The following is an 18,185-nucleotide window of genomic DNA, read 5'->3' as shown; positions in this document are numbered from 1 at the left end:
AGCTCTCATTATCATTTTCTTTAATTTTCTCATCCATAATAAATGAACAAGGATATAAAGAAAATATAATCAACTTTTAGTAATGTTGTATGATGACAATTCAAATGAAACAAAAGCTTTTGTGCTTCTTATTCGTTTAGCGATGTGCAAGTGAAAGATTAATTATTTAAAGAGAAAATCAAGTAAAACTGAAGTGGGGTTTGATTTAATGGATACATATTAAACTTAAGTAAAATATTTACTTATTATAGGTGATTAATTGAATTGAACTAAAGAAATTATTCTTTTTATCAACAAGAATACAAAAAAGAAATTAAGGTATAAGTTATTTTTAATGTAACTATAAAATGACTTTTATGTATATATTTTAAAATATAAACATTATTTTGGTTATAAAAATGAGTTGAAAACTGAAAATAAATTATTTTTTAAGAATATGAATTATTTAAAATATTATTTATTAATTTTCAATAATATTTATGAAAAAGTAGAAAAAAAATATAATTATGTTAAAATAAAAAATACTTAATTTTATTTACAAAACAATTCCTAAAAATTCACTACTTTTATTTCTCATTTCATACTTTATCATATCTTTCAAAATTTTATCCGCAAATCATCCTGAACCAAATAAACACAATTTTAACTTGTCATCTCAAATCAATCCTATCTCTCGAAATAGTAATCATTTCGACCATTAAAAGTGTCACGTAAGACTTAAAATGTTTCTTTTTGATACGAAAATAAGTTTGACAAATTCATGCTACTCATAATTTCTGAACAGATATTGTCAATCACCCGTCAAGTTCCAATGCATGACATGTAATTCAAAATGAACAGCTGGAACCCAGATTTAGAGGTTTACGTAAACACCCTTCCAACTTAGCATTTAGGATTAAATCCTAAAAGAGTTGCATGCTTTAAGTATAAAATTAGTTCATAAACTAACTCTAAATTCATCCTCAATTAATTTGCATCCTATATTAATTAAGGACCTTCGAAAGTGAAAAGGAAAACACAATTAACAAAAAACTATTTAAGAACTGAAATTACCAGTACTCCATCTGTTGCTTTACAAAAGCTATTTAAGATTTTCTTTACCAAATAATTAAAAGCAATACTTATTATATTTTTAATGCATTTTTAAATAAGTTGCTTTATTTTGTTTTTTTTTGTTTCAATATATATATTTATATGTCAAGATTTTATCTTTATTACTATAACTGAGTTTTCTCTATTTATGTTAAATGCTTTACTTCTGTACAAGTGAAAGTGTAAATTTATTATTTTTTATCTTTTATTTGAAAAAAGATTAAATAATACAATTGTTTTAGTATGTTTATTATAGATTGAAAATTATTCAGAGAAAAAAAAGAAAATAGATAGAATAGATAATTTATCCAAAGCTACATCATGAAAAAAAAATAAGCATTTTCTGTCATTTGAGTCAAAGAATAAATAGAAGTATACCAAGAGAGGGCATAATTAAACATATAATCACAAAAGATTGTATTATTTTAAAATTTTAAAACTAACAAATAAAAAATCTATTTTCATTAATCATCGAGCAAATAATACGTTCATAAACATAGTCATCCCTATTCTAGCACAACCACAGAAATTTTTATTGATTATAAATGCAAATATCAGTTTCAAGAAGCTTAATTAATTGTAGCATAAATACGTGTAGCAGTTTGTTGGCAGCTGAAGATTGTGGTAGAGGGTTTTGTAATGCAATTTATTTAAATAATTAATAGAAGAAAATGTATTACTGTATAACGTTCTTAATCATAGCACAAATTTGCTTCGGGACTTTCACATAGTAAAAAATTTCATGAACATGCAATGAAAGTGGGTATGGCATATTTATGGGGTCTTCTACGATCTCGAATCCTCCAGTATGTTCCTGCGGAGTTACTGAAAATCCTCACCCTGGAACCTTACCTTTTCGTTTTCCATCAATGAGCAGCTTTAGTGCTACACTTTTCCCTAGAACACTCCACTCTCCAATACTAGGGTTTTACTTACCTTCCCTTTTCATTACTACAACAAATAAATAAATTTCACTCCCAACAAAAGCAACACGACAACGACATCTCAACCCGCCATTGTTCAATGCAGACCAGGATGTTTTCCGAACAAAGCGAAGAATAAACAGATATAACAAACACACAAAGCAGAAAGAGAGGGCAAAAATAAAAAACAAATATTAAAAAATGTGCCACAACGGACGCCAATTATCCTAGTTCCAAGGTCAACGCAGAAGCTATCATTATCGTGCAATTGAAAACAAGATATTCACTTTACTCCGAGTATGTCGTTCTCACGAAACCCTTAAATTCCCAGTACACAAAATTAATGCAAACATAAAAGATCGAAACAAGCACTGAAAAGCGCAACCGCATGCTTAAACACAGCACTGTCAACGATTTCAGGATTATCGATAATTTCAAGTACTTACCAACCCATAGTAGGGGCCAGAATACATATATAGACTTTCGACACATAAACCTAGTTAAAGCTCCTACCAATCATAAAAAACCAAACCCTAAAAAAACCACATTCCCCGTGAATGCGAGAGAATTAACGTCAGCCGACAATGTAATCAACAACAACAACAACACAGAGATCTGATTAATTCAGATATAGATTAAAACGAAAGAACCATAAAACAGACTGAACATGTTTTCTCCATCACTAAAAGCTAGTAAATTTAACAACCATGAACTCATCAATTTCCAGAAGTTTAAGCATTTTGCATCCTGGTCGCAAAGGAATTAAAAAGTTCGGAATACTGAAGATAATCTTCAATGCTGGAGAATCCTGGAATGTGATTCAACATAAGCTGATTGTCTCTCTGGATAGAGGTCATCCCATGCATAGCATTAAAACCACTAAGAGCTTCAAATTGCTGCATGGGAGCATCATGACAGACACCAAAACCTTCAACCTTGGGAACCCTCATCCTGGAATCCCCATAACCCTTGCTAGCAGAAACAACCACATGATCAAATATCTGTTGAGGAACCTCGGGAAGAGACTGACTCAAAGTCGAAGTCTCCACTTTAGGCTTCGATTTCGGCAAGAACTTATGAACTATCTCTTCCAGCAGCCCAGAATCCGAAGATTCACGCGGGAAAAAGTCGGAGTCTTCATCAATAACATCAGCTACTTCAACTCCATGATTGGCACTAACAGTGTTCTGGTAGTTATCAGCGTTGCCGACACAACAACCGGGGAGATAGTTAGTAGCAGTAGGAGATAGAGTGGAAGAAGAAGGGTTCACATAACTAGCGGATTTACTGTCATGAAACTGCTGAGAAGAAGCAGAAGAAAGCAGACACGGGTTAGAAGAAGAGTTAAGGAAATCACGAAAGAGAAGCATATTGAGAGAGGAGGTAGAGGATGAAGAGCTGTTATGGGAACTCGCAGGAAAGTCACTCCCCAAGTTTGTGTTATGGGGAAACCTGCTGACGTGGCAGTGCTTGGGTAGGTTAAAGGGGTGGAAGAGATGTGGATCAGCCGCGTCCGGGTAGACGAAGTTGGTGCGGGCCTTGACACCTCTCATAGCTCGGGCGGCGCAGTCGTAGGCACAGGCAGCCTCCTCCGCCGTGTCAAAAGTGCCCAACCAGCGCCGCTCCTTAGATTGCGGGTCACGGATCTCAGCAGCGTAGCGACCCCAGGGGCGGCGGCGAACTCCACGGTAGCGCATGGCGGTGCCGGAGTTGGCGGTGTCACGCAAGGTGCGCTTGGCAACACACTTCTTGGGGTGAGGGTCTGAAACGACGTCGGGTTCTTGAGTGGGCGTGACTCCGTTAAGACGACGCAATGCTTCCTCCATGATTGTATTGGATATGAGAAGCGTGTGATAGCTTTCTTCTTCTCACTTTGAAGTTGGAGAGAGCTTATTCTCTGCTCGTGTGGGTAGCTTTATTTATACTATTTTGACAAACAGTTGACCATTGGTTACTAGAACATTACATCAACTCACTCTCTCCTACTACAATCAATATCAACTGCTCTAAAATAAACCTTATGAATTTCATTCTAATTTTCAGTTTTTAATTAGTTTTAGTTAGTAAAAGTATATCACTTCTCTAGAATTTTCAGTGTCATTAGTTTCCTCGTTATTAATTTTCTTACACTGTTGTATTATTTAAATATTTTATTTTCACATCATAAAGTCATGAAATTTATTAATAATACAGATAATTATTGATTTCTTTAAAGAATTTCTAGAGAAAATTTATAATTTCCAATGTTAGAATTGATTGAAAGTTTAATCTTCTTTATTGATTTATTTGAGAAATCAGAGAACATGTAAGTTATGTACCATTAACAACAAAAAATTTCTTTTTTTCTCTTCTCAATAAAAACGATATATAGTTTTTAATTAAACCAGTATACTTAAATTATATTCTTATAAAACATTCAAATTAACTTTTTTGTTCGTATTTAATTGGAGTATCATTTAAAAAGAAAAAAACCATTTTCAAATTAATTGCTGACTTTGTCTATGGTGTAAAAGTAAAGTATTGAATGTGATTTCAAAGCTGTAATTTCTGACAATACTATGTTGCATTTTATGCAGTCTATATTCAACTGCTAGGTCATGAACAAAAAGGTGTTGTGCTGTAACCTACAACCTTCAAAGTATTGAACTACTGCATTTCAATGAAGGTAAGTTGGTTTACTATGGAATATTAGATTTTACATATCTACTTTTCTCACAATGATTATATAACACCCTATTATACTACTGATTAGATCGTATTATACAGTTTTAGTATTAAGCATAAACATACACCGTTTGGATTTACAATTCTCCATAATTTTCAAAATATATTATAAACAATTTTTCAAAATATAAAATCAGTTCAATATTTAAAAGATTATACAAAATACAACAATATGATTAAAGACAAGTATAGCTCTCATAAGCCCATCAACAGTTTTACTTCTAACATTTCCATCATTATACGTTTCCTTATAATATACTACACAAGATAAACCACAAATCAAACCAAAAGTAAGTTCATTAGTGTAATTGTATAATTCATACAAATTATTTGTCATTATCTTATAATACAATTCCAATCAATTCACTTATCCAACAAATTCAATAAGAAGCAAATGTCTACATTAATTATGTTTTCACTTATACAACGTATAACTACAACTCTTATAATAAATAAGATTTATATATTTAATTTTATTTTTATAAAACACATATATTGAGTAAACTTAGAAATTTTGTGTTTATCATATTATTTTATACTCTCACAAAATCCATTTTCACATGATAACAAACTAAAATCAATGTTCTTATTAAATATGAGAAGATAAATTTTTATACCTACGTAATTCGATCATCTTTTATGAGAAGATAAATTTTTATACCTACGTAATTCGATCATCTTTTATATCAAAGTACCATATTGAAGGAACTTTACTCGACTCTCATGAATAAATATTTTTCTATGTGTAAGCATGTATTCTAAGAAAATTAGAATATTCTTATTAAATCACAATTCTATACATCATAAATTCAACTCAATACAGCAGTTCCTCCTTAAAAATCATTACACTCTCATCATCCACCCAAGTCACAAATTTCACTTTCATATCATCAAACCATACATTAATTATTATCACACACACAATCTAAAACATTTTAATATTACTCATTCATACCATTCATACATCATATATTGAATGAGATCTTTACAGATCTCTTCTTCTTCGTCCTTACCGATCGTCACTACCGATCGGCTCTACTCTCGGACGATCGGCTGTACCGATCGACTGTTCCTGTTGACTTCTCACTACTGTTCCTGTTGTCTTTTCACTACCGATCGTCTCTACTCTCGGACGATCGGTCTAGGAAGCTGCTCGATCTGCGTTTTACTTTTCTTAGTTGTTTCTTTATTTTTCTATATAAATACTTTACTTTGTTGTAATTTCTGTAATTTTTCAATACAATTCATTTCAGTTTGTTATTTCTGATTTTCTCTTTCTCGTTTCTCTGATCACTTACATATATCAATCCCACATCAATCCCACACATATTCATACATACATAGGTAAATATGATCTTAAACCTATTAAATTACATTCCTTTTATGAATTCACACCTAGCAGTAAGGGATCCGTGTTCAACATCCCATCCAGCACCTAATAACAGTTATTTGACGCCCAACTTAAGCCTTGGAGCTCTCTGAAATTAATTTTTCAGATGGTGTTCAATAGTTCCCAACTAATGTCAAATGAACCTTACATATGTTATTCTATGAAAAGAAAAAAAAAATCAACACTTTGAATATATATATATATATATATATATATATATATATATATATATATTTGACTGTGTGAAAAGAGAATAGAAGTGTGTTGACTATTTTATTCTATTAACATTAGAACAAGAAGAGAGTGTATCAAAGGAAAATTTTAAATTATTTCAACAATTAATTGTCTGTATGATTAATTGTTGTTATTATTGTAATTACTTATAGTAAGGAGTTTTTATTCACAGTTTATCTGTAAACTAACTTTAAATTAATTATTTTTAAAAATTATCATATACTTTTTATTCTTTCATCTATTTTAACTTTTTTTTTATTCTTATTTTATTTCCTTTAATTTAAATAACTCTATTTTCTATTTAGCTTTTCTTCTCTTTTTACTCCCTAGTCTAAATAAAAACTTAAAGTTAATGTAATGCTATTGAAATGTCAAAAACTTTCACATAAGATTTTTTTTTCTGTACACCACAATTCTAAAATATAGTATTTTTGAATTTTTTTTTAAATAACAATTATCAGATATAACGTTGAAGAATAAAAAAAGGTAGAAAGGTAAAATTATTTAAATTTAGAAAAATAAACAACAAAACAAGTAAAAAGTAATAGATGCGTATTTATTATTCATGTTTTCATTTTATTTTTTAATTATCTATTCCATAAAAATTAATATTGAAGTTTAATCTCGTATAAGATTTTAGGGTTCAATTTCTTTTACATCTTTTACCTTTTGTATCTTTATATTTATTAATCAATTTTTTAAAATTTTTATTGGTTAAAAAAATACCAAAAAAACGGAAAGGGATTTTCATTATATAGTTATAATCATGATTATTTAAATAAAAATTGAAACATTTCATATCTATTTACTATACATATTTTATTATAATTTCACTTTTTATTTTGATGGCAATTTAGAGTGTTCCTATTATATAATTATAATATTATAAATAACATTAAAAAAATATTTTTAGAATTAATTTTATATAACTTTTTATAACTTCAATGTGAATTTTAATAATGTTTTTTTTATTACGAAGATCTTGATTTTTTATTATTATAAAAAGTAATCATACATTGGCGTACAAAACTTTCATAATCATAAATAAATATATAAATATTAATAAAATAATTTAAATTATAATAATTAAATATTGTAAATATATATTTTTTTTAACATTATTTAACTTTTTTGTTGTTGTTTTAGATAATAAAATCATATAAAAATATATAAAAGCAGATACATTCCTAAATATCCATTTTTCTAAACAGACATAATTAAGTTATATCTCAAAAGTGAAACTGTTTTTATTTTTCTCTAAAGTTTAGAGATAATTAGCCTCGTATGTAGGACAAATGGGCAATGCTAAACTTACACTGCAAGTTTGGACTAGCGACCTGAACACTGTGCATGCATGGCTTGATGATAACCTCTTCTCTGTCTGTCCTTCATCCATTCTTCCACAAAACAGACATGGACATGCACACATACATAGCTTAACTTTCTTGTATCTGACTTTTTAAAACTTTCCACCGATGACCTTTGTGCGTCTTCAGAGTCCTTCCAGACAAACCATGCAGCTATCTACGCTCCTATCACCAGAAACACTTTTCTATGTCCCTTTTAATTAATCTAACATTTTATTATAATCCCAATAACCACACTGACAAAAGTTAATAAATTTCTCAAATTTTGGGAGTGCTTACAAGTTTAATTTTATGTAAATTAACCATTAACAATTGTTTATAAAGTACATAGCACTAATCTAATATGAATCATAATATTTTTATTAAACCAGTTATAAAGGACTATAATCTTTGTCTGTCTATGTCAATCTTTTTGATATAGTAATCAAAGTGTTATTGTTGTGACTTGTGACAGCTTGCTTGAGCGCATGACAGTAGAAATAATTGTCTTTGGCTATTTCCGAGAATACATGCACAAGAAATTATATATACAATAGTGGGAGAAAGAAGGTAATTAAACATTGCCAATTTTGGGTTGTGAAAAGTTTGTTTTTAGTTGGAAAGCTGTGTAAAGTTTATGAGTTTGGATTGAAGTCACAATGGGTTTTTTAGTATCTTTGCATGTTTCCTTTTTACTCTGTATATCCATCCTGCATGAGAATTTTTAAGAATTTGGAAAATACTATAAACCTGATAAAGAAGAAAGACATTTAAATTTCTTTTTTGCAAAGTTATGATTGAATTTGGAAGGAAGTGAAAAAGGGGTTTAGGATCTTTGCACATGTTCCTATTTGCTCAATTTTGTACAGTGTTGGGTGAAGATATTAAGAAATGGGAAAATAAGTTGAAATGGACATTAAATTTATTTGGAGGTTTGGATGGATAGTTCTCCACCCAACATGTAATAAATAGGGAAGATCTCCCGGCAGGAGGGTTGATAAAGCTGCTTTTAGGTTGCAGCATGTTTTAGTTTTTAAAATGTAGAAATTTATGGGAAGTTGGAGAGATTCTGGTCCCTTGTGATTATCATTTTGAATGATTACACTGGCGGCGCTCAGAAATTGTTCCTCCCACTTTGGTTTTTAGGCACTACTTTTCACTGATGATTTTCCTTTTCAGTTAATTTCGATTATGCATGTGTTCATACACTTTGTTTATGTTGCTTTTAACCGATATAGAGGGTGAAAACCAAGGATTTAAAGATCACATGGACTTGTCTGATTATATAGGGGTGAGTTTAAGAGGGTGAAAGATTAGGTTCTGTTCGAAGCTAGAAAGTGGTAATGTAGGTTGTTAGGACTTGTACTATTTTAGTCAGAGAAAAGGGTCGGGGAACCTCAAATGCAACCAAGACTTTCGAGTTTAGGGTATATGCATGTACACATCCTTCCTCAAACTTCCCATTGCTAATTTCTACCACAACTTAACTAATCTTTTTCCTTCACAACTAATACCATTACGACTATGCTTTCTTCACCGCATGCCCCTTCAGAACATAAATACATTTTCATTTTCAACACTTCTTCTGTTCTATATCCACTTGATAAAATATATGTTAGGCAAAAAGATAAATGCATATCACTATAAAAATATAATTTAAAAAATTAAATAGATGCATGTTATTGTTCCTATCTGTTGAACACAAGTATTTGTGTTCAGTCTGAATGTTACCTTTATTTAAGTGTTCAATTTGCATAGTCAAAAAAGTTTATCCACTGAAGAATTATAAACTTTTCATGTATAAGTTTAAATTATGTAAGATAAACTTGAACAACCAATCATGGACAAATTTAGAAGATCATTTGTGACAACATTCCATGGTCATATTTTATTCATCTGCCCTATGTAATGACCAAATTAGTCAGGAGTATATTGTTAATTCCATTATCACATAATTAATAAGAACAGCAAAAATATAATTATATGTCTAATGTATTTATAATGTTATGTCAAAACCTTTTCAAATTAAAACTTAAGTATAGTGTGTCTTGGAACACATATGCACAATTTACTCCCATGTCTTCAAAATAATTCTGCTGTTTTACTTTTCATTCCATCATTAGATATTAAGTTGTAATAGTTTATCAAAGTTTTATAATATGAAATTTCGATACGAAAAGAATAAAATTATAATTATATAAGAAATTTACTCGAGTTATACTTAAAAAGATTGATGTCTCAATGTGAAATTAATAGTTATAAATTTTGAGAAATAAAATTAAGTTGTATTATGTGATAATTTGAGTGAAGAGAATTGTATTATGATAGATAATTGATTTTTGTTGTTTTATTTTTTTTGTAAAGTTATTATTTATTTTTGAATCAAATTTATCATATAGACATATAGGAATATGATAAAATCGGTAGACTATTAATATTGTTTCTAGAGTATTTATGCTTGTTGGTTTTAGTAATGGTGATGTTGGTATATGTAGTATTACTTAATTTTCATAAGATTTATCTACAATAAATTGTACATGAAAAAAAATATAATGGAATGCAACAATGAGACTATTGAATTAGTTTTGGAAGTAGATTGTATATACATGTATATTTATGTATCTTGTAAACACTCCAACACATACAACAATTAGGTTTTAATTTGAATAAGTTTTGACTTAGTGCTGGGAGGATTGTAAATAAATTGTATTTACATATAATTTATATTTTATTGTCTGTTATTAATTAATAAACACCAAATTACAATTAGTGATCATAAAAGTAATAAGGTTTTTTGTGAAACCCTGAATAATTAACGCACCAAAACCCACACTCTGATCACTATTAAATACACCGTGCCACGTCAAAACCCTCTCACAACCACTCTGCATGCGTTCGCCAAGTGTCACGGCTGGATCATTCTAAAACCGGTAGTGGAAGACAAGTGGCATGATGAGAATGGACGTTCGTCCTGCGTGAGAAGGGAAATCACCCTCTGCATGCGCTGACGCCGTCTGTCACATTAGAAGCTTCAAAAATCTGTAGTGGGAACCAGGTGGCAGTACAGGAGTGCATGGCCGTTTGACGTGGGGGAGAAAAATGATTTCTCTGAAAACACTTTCCATCATTCCCTGCATTCATCTTCTTCCTCACGAAACCCTTACTCTTCTTCTTCTCTAACTTCTCTCTAAAACTCCTTCATCTTCTCTCTAAGATAACTCACCATCCTCTCCTCCGATCCCATTTCAGATACCGTAGAAACATTCCCTGCACCGTGAGCATCGTTCTGAACCGAATAGAACTGAGATCTGAACTGGTAAGTTCTCGTCTCTGAATATTCGTCCCTTCTGTTTTTGCGAACCAAATTCGGGTTGCATGCGGGATTATTGGTCTGAACTGTTTATGATGTTTGGTGCGTTAGATTAAGTGGAAGTTGTGGAGTGATTCCTTGGGTAGAAAGCTGTGAGAGAACGAGCGAAACCCTTGCATTTGGAAGTGCACTACTGAACCAGGTAAGGGAAGCTTTAGTAATTTAATTGATACTGTATAATGTGTGTGAAAGCATGAATTGTACTGAATATATGAAATGCATGATATTTACTGTGATTGAACGAATCCTGTTGTACTGGTTGTGTATGGATGATATTGTATAAACTGTATGTTGAGGCTGAACCACATGAATTGGAAAATGGATGAATTCTGTAAGTAATGTATGAGATTTATGGTGGAGATAAATTATAAGTTATGAATCGTATGAAAACTGTGAAGTTATTGTAGATGAAAAATCTGGAAAATATCATAGTCTTTGCTTGATAATGCACGCTCGTCATCGAACGGCCTTATACCGTTCGGTTTCCCCTGACTAGGACTTAGAATAAGAGTTCTTTCATTTGGAAAGGGTTCGGCTTAAGAACGAGCGTCCTCTTGTGAAAGTCTAGGTTTGAGCGTTCGGCTCATCCTAATGGTGTCCAGCGATTTTTAAATAATTGAACTCAGATTCGTAACGCTCGGTCTTATATCGAGCGTTCTCTTTACTTAGTGTTCGGTCATCTACTGAGCGTTCGTCCTAACGGGCTCTCGGTCTTGTATCGAGCGTTCGTCCTAAGTGGCGTTCGGTCTCAGACCGAACGCTCGTCCTTTCCGTAAACTACAACGAGCGATAGTAACGTTCGTCCTAAATTTATATGGCGTTCGCCCTTAATTTAAATAGCGTTCGTCCATAAAGCTAAATAGCGTTCGTCCAAACAGTAACTTTATATCCGCTACCGCGTTCGGTTATTGACTGGCGGGTAGTACCTTCTATAAATTCATGTCCGTTTTAATATCTAAAGGTCTTATGACGTTTTATTCACTTGGATTCGATCTAATGTCCTTGAAAGTAAATTATCCTAAGTATCAGTTAAATCGTTCTAGAGTCACTCCATGTAGTTGATTCAAGTGATCACAACGTTCGTCCTCGGAAAGACGTTCGTTTTTCTTCTGTCAGACACGAGTGTCTCTCGGTATCTTGATGACGTTCGTCCTCATTATGAAGGGGTCTGAACGCTCGTCTTTTTAGGGAAGTGGAACTAAGAATGAAAATGTGATGTTAAGGGAAGTATATAATGTGCGAACCATATATGAGATGAAACTGAGAGTTTGGAATTTGAACGAGCGTTCCAAGGAGGAACGTCTCTCTGATTTGTATATGATGAGTTGTATAGTATGACCATGGTAAAATTGCTGATGGCTGTTCATCCTGATATTCCGTGAGTGCTCGTCCTCAAGTAGAGGGGAGTAGGTCATGTGTGGGAATGGCAGGAGGCCCTAGTCCTCTTGAGTACTTTGGACTGATAGGGTTAACCTTGGGTGGCAGCTGAAGAGTGTTTCTAGTTACCACACCACCCAAGTGCAAGAACGCCTGTAGTTACATGGATTCATACAGTCCGGACGGTCGGTCTTATGAGAGTTGGATGAATTATAGTATGCTTTGATGTATTGTTGTATGTCTCGTATGTTAATTGCTTATCTGGAATTGTTATATAAGTTGTATGAATTAAACTACCTAAGCTTACCCTTGCAATTCCTTGTGTTGTCTACTGGTTATGTACGTCCGTCTTGTCAATGCAATGATCATCCGTGTGGATGTGAGCAGATGGTGAGGCGCCACTTGAAGAAATGCTGGAAGAAGAAAATTTGGAAGACGCCAACCTTGTTGAAGTAGCGGTTAAAGCCGAGCCCTAGAGCGCTCGTTCAGTAGTAGCTGTTTGTGTTTCTGGATTGTATTTTGGGATGTTCGGTTATTTAGTTTTGAAAAGCCGTTCGTCCAGAACTTAGTATTTTGGAGTTATATTTCGAACCCTGTATCTTGTACGTTCGGCTTTTAAGAGCTGTTGTAATTAAGACTGCACTGTTAATTCTGTAAATGTAATTAGTTCTAATTAATGGTAATTACTATTTATTGGGATGTTACATTTTTTAATATAATTATGTTTAACATAAGATTTTTGTAATATTAGTTTATTTTTTTAAGTTACATGGTCAAATTAATAAGCATCAAATTACAATTAGTGATCATAAAAGTAATTATGAAGAGCAACAAATGATAGAAAAAACATAAAACCATACAAAAGAACTGAGAGAGTGATAGCAAACTAATTAAAGCGACAAAAAAAAAGCAATGAAGTAGAAAAGGAACTAATAACATCGCAGTTTCAACATCTTCTACATAGAAAACAATGTCAAAAAGGAAGATAACACCATTTTCAATGATTTCATTCTCGTCAAATTGAAGCTTAGTACAAAAATATTGGGCAGTTTGTGATTGAAAAAAAGTTGGATATTCAAAAATAGAAAAAAAATGAGAAAAAAAATAAAATTTTTGAATAATAGAGTTAAGAAAAAATTAAATTAAAAGTTTTGGGTATGATTTCATTATATTTTCACTTGTTTTTCATTACTTCTTTATTTCTTTTGGTTTGTAAATTCTCATCCATATGTTATCCTTTTTTGTTCTTGGCCTTATTATAACTTAAAATACGCGACGGTGTATTGTAAGTGACAGAGTGACCTTGCTGTCACGATTTACTGATATTCAACCTTTGTCACTTTGATTCATCCTTCTTTCATCTTAAATGAAATTTTAATCTCTTTTTTTTCTAAGTTGTTCTAAAAGAAATTTGTATGTCTTTTTTAGTTTTAAGAAAGATTAATTATATTTAGAATTTAAGGAAGAAGTTTTAAACCAACTTTCAATAAATCTACATATATCAAATCTGACAAACTATCTAAAAAGTGTTTGTTGTCACATTAATTTTCTAGCAACTATCATAAAATGTACATCCCAATTTACACAACTATTACCATCCTAATACTACATTATAATTTTCTAAAAGCATATTTTAATAATTTACATTAACTAATCAAATTAATATAAATCTAATTTAATAACGAAAGACTAACTTTACCTTCGGTTTTTATACTGTTGTTAATATGCGATTTTTATCCCTATAACAATGAAGTGAAAATATAAGGATTACAATGTTTAGTTTAAATAAAAAGTACTTTAGATACATATTAACAATTTAATCCCGGTGGGGTTGTTTTATTTGGTAGTGTATCATGCTGCTGATTAATCAATTATGGTATAATTATAAATTGGTTATATGTTTGAAAGGAAGTGTGGAAGAAAAAGTAAAAATTAATATTGTCCCTAAAGAGTAACAAGTTGTAATGGTAATGAATGTTATTAAAAATGATTGATGATGAAGAGTGGGAATAGATTATGTAGTAGTGTTGAACAACATAAAGAAGTAAAAGTTGGGTAAAAGAAGAAACGCGGTTTCTGTGTGATTTGATATGAAAGTTTGAGTGTGAAGGAGTTGAAGAAACGCGTGGTATTAACCGGTCATTTAGAGGTGCAGTAATAAAACCAGTATCGAAGAATGGCGAGTCAGCAACTCCATCACGTTGCTTGCTGCTGCTTCTTGCTTGTCATGACAATGGAAACCTTTCCGCACAAAAACACCATCAAAACGGATCAGGAAAAGGAATTAAAAATGACGGTTATCTGGTACTACACACCAGATGTTGCAGCAGAAACAAGGATATTTCTATCAACACAACAAATCTTCAGTCAGAGACAACAAGATCCATATCAAACCACCTTTTTAACCGCTTGGTTTCGAGAGCTGGAGACAACAACCACCTCACCTCTAACCCTCTCATCATGATGGGAATAAACTCTAATTTCCCATAACAACATAATCATCCTTTCTTTCCTTATTAAGCTTCTTTCTCTCATGCATAATATTTATCACGTTTATCAAACTTAAAAACATCTGTGCTTCGTTCAAAAGAAATACATGGAAAAGGTCAAAGATAATCCCATTTAAGTGTTTGCAAAATTGGCTCCATCTTCTCCATTCACTTACTCAGAATTCTCACGTTTGATCATTCACACTCAGACTGATCCTATTCCCTATGGATAAAGTCCACATCGTCAACATGTTATGTAATATTTATTGAGATTATTAGTTAGGTTAATTTAGTGACTACAATAGCATATATAGGCTTTACAAAAGGGAAGAAAAATATATATCCAATGAGAAAGCAAATACCTAGTCTATAAAAAATAAAATAAAACTTCAAACTTTGGAAAATATAATATCATTTATGAGTTTGGTAAATGAAATATTAAGACGTGCAAGCTCCTGAGTCATGTCTAAACAGTTTTGCTCTATCTCCTATGGCCAAAGTATGAGCATAGGTTTACACGAAGGGCAAGATGAGGGTAACCTCTTGAATTTGCGTCTATCAGTATATATCTCCATGACTAAGAATCAGCTTTTTAATAAAATCTCTGTGCATTCTTCTGATGCATGTCATGACTGCTAAGTGATTGACCCTTTCTGTGAAAATCTGCAACATCTTTCCTTTCAAAAGCCTTTGGCATTGACGACATGTAACAAGTAACAGAGGCAACATATCCCGCTTCATCTTTCCTTTTGCTGATTGGTGAAGAATAAAAGATACGATTGCACTTTTCATTCTTAACTAAGTCCTTTTTTTTTAATTACCGTCACCCTTTAAACTTATACGTCAAACGTAAATTACTCATTAGAATTGAGTGAATCATGAAGTATTTGAATAAGTTTTTCCATTTTATAGGCTCAAACTGTTTTTCCACCTTGATTAAAGAAATAAAAAAGACTAGCTATGTTATATATATTGAGAGAGATAACTTTATTTGCCACATTATGAGAAAAACAGAAAGACTAATACTAGAGTTAAGATTTTGCATTTCCATAGACGAATTGAGATTATAATTCACCATCTCATGCACATTATTAGTTGTGTGCATTGTTTTAGGTAAAATACATGTCTCACGACAGACTTACAGTTATAAACTAGTTTTTTCCAATAAAATAGAAAATTTAATCCTTAGAGCGACAGAATATAATATTTCATGTAACAACCCTAAAATTTTCTAGACATAATATAATATTTCAATATTATATGATAGGATTAATAAGATATGTCGGAATAAATTTATATTATAGTTTTTAGACCAAATAATGAGATCCTTGGAAATATAAATTAAGGAACTTAGTTTATTAGAACTACACTCCCTTATTGTAATATTTCTATCATATTTTCTTTTTCGCTTTATCACCATCAACTCTTATATTTATTTTTGTGTATTTAAAATATACGATTATCAAAAAGAAAAAAAAAAGCAAGAGACAAACAAATGTAGAGGTAAGTTAATTTTCACAAAAATAAATTCAAATATACATATCTTATAAAAATTTGTTAAACTAAAACTTTGAAATAAAATAAAATTAATTTACTAAAGTTTATGAATTATATTACAAGCACATAAATTCAATCCTTAACTTAGTCTTCTTCTTTATCTTATTAAAATCACTTAATTATTCATCTAGTGAACATTTTTCATTAAAAAAAAATTCAACCCAATTACTCAAATGATTCATAACTCACTAGTAAAAAACGAGCGTTTAACCTCGCACAATAGGCTTCGGGTTAGGTGAAACCGAAACATATACGCTTATTACCTCGGTTCAAGATGAAACTGATGCCTAACACACTCTCACATCTCTCTGAAAAGCTGATATTTGGCCTGTCACTTGCTCTACTGCCTCGGTCCATGGCAGAACCGCAACATATAGCTCTTATTACCTCGGTTAAAGGTCTAACCGAATCATATAGTCTGTCAAAATCACCTTTTTCCCTGTCACCTAACCTGCTCTGTCATGAGTCCTATGGTATCGGTTGCTCCAGAACCGGTGTGGAAATGCTTTTATGCTTCGGGTGGAAGAGAACCGAGGCCTATAAGGTGATTTCAGAGTTTATTTTTATTTTTTTATACCAGCATAGGCTTCGGGTGGAAGAGAACCGAGGCCTATATTCAAAATTTTTCATTTCTCCTCTTTAATGCGCACTCTCTTTCTTTTGCCCTCCATTTTCTTCTGCTTCATTCGTCGCTCCCTTTCATCTTCGTCTCCCTCACCATTTTCGCTGCCTCCATTGCTCTTTGGTGCTCCGCTTGACGAGTCCACGCTACTGCCTCCATTGCACTGGCCTGCCTGCTGCACCGTCCCTAAACCACCGTCGCTGCACCACCCCTGAACCGTCGTCGCTGCACTGCCCTCCGCACTCCACACCAACTGCACGCGTGGTCAAGACAGTGTTTCGCTGCCATCCAACCACTGCCTCACCGTCGCGCCTCCCCGCTGCTGCTCCCTCACCGCCGCGGCCTCCCCGTTGCTGCCTTGCCGTCGTGTGGTCAAGACAGTGTTGTCGTCGTTCGTCGAGCTCCAGATTCGCTCCAGATCCACTCCAGATCCATTTTATATCCACTACAGATCCGCTCCAGATCCACTCTAGATCCACTCTAGATCCGCTCCACAACGTCACCACCGCTGCCTCCCCGCTGCTGCCTTGCCGTCGCGTGGTGAAGACAGTGTTGTCGTCGAATTACCGCCATCGTCGCGTGGTCTTCCTGGGTTCTTACTGCATCGCCGCGTTGTCTCTGATGGACGAAGATGATGATGGACGAAGGTGGTCTACGGTGGTGTTTTGGGTGGTCCGATGTGAGAAAGACGGTGGTGTTTGGCGACGTGTGGTGTTTGGCAGCGTGAGAAAGACGGCGGCGTCCTGATTGGGAAACCAGGAAGAGCATACTGCCTCGGTTCCCTTTGAACCGAGTTCTAATCCTATATTGTTTTGCCTCGGTTCCTTTTACCTGGTCTGTATATGCTTCGGGTCAAGAACCGGTGCCTATAGGCTAAAATAACCGGTGCCATAACCTCTGACTGCACTAGTGACTATCCAATCAATTCATTCAGTTTTCATAACTATCCAACCAATTCATTAATTCTTAACTTAAGTGGCTAAAACAACAATTTATTTATTATATAAACCAATCCAAAAACATAAATTATTAACATTCATCAAATTACAACCCAGGTATTA

General features: G+C 32.7%; 1 protein-coding gene across 1 annotated transcript; it reads right to left on the bottom strand.

Moving 5' to 3' along the window:
- Positions 1 to 2,580: 2,580 nt before the first annotated feature.
- LOC108319508 (ethylene-responsive transcription factor ESR2) lies at positions 2,581 to 3,891 on the bottom strand. The gene has a single exon (XM_017550669.2). It carries the CDS (start codon positions 3,839 to 3,841, stop codon positions 2,747 to 2,749), a length of 1,095 nt encoding a protein of 364 aa, XP_017406158.1. The 5' UTR covers positions 3,842 to 3,891; the 3' UTR covers positions 2,581 to 2,746.
- Between the last annotated feature and the right edge of the window lie 14,294 nt (positions 3,892 to 18,185).

Source organism: Vigna angularis, chromosome 1, assembly GCF_016808095.1.
Source record: "Vigna angularis cultivar LongXiaoDou No.4 chromosome 1, ASM1680809v1, whole genome shotgun sequence".
Lineage (NCBI taxonomy): Eukaryota > Viridiplantae > Streptophyta > Magnoliopsida > Fabales > Fabaceae > Vigna > Vigna angularis.
This window is presented reverse-complemented; position numbering and strand designations above follow the sequence as displayed.

What these genes read in the sequence shown, in the direction of transcription:
- LOC108319508 (XM_017550669.2), bottom strand. Translation starts at nt 3,841, where the DNA reads ATGGAGGAAGCATTGCGTCGTCTTAACGGAGTCACGCCCACTCAAGAA.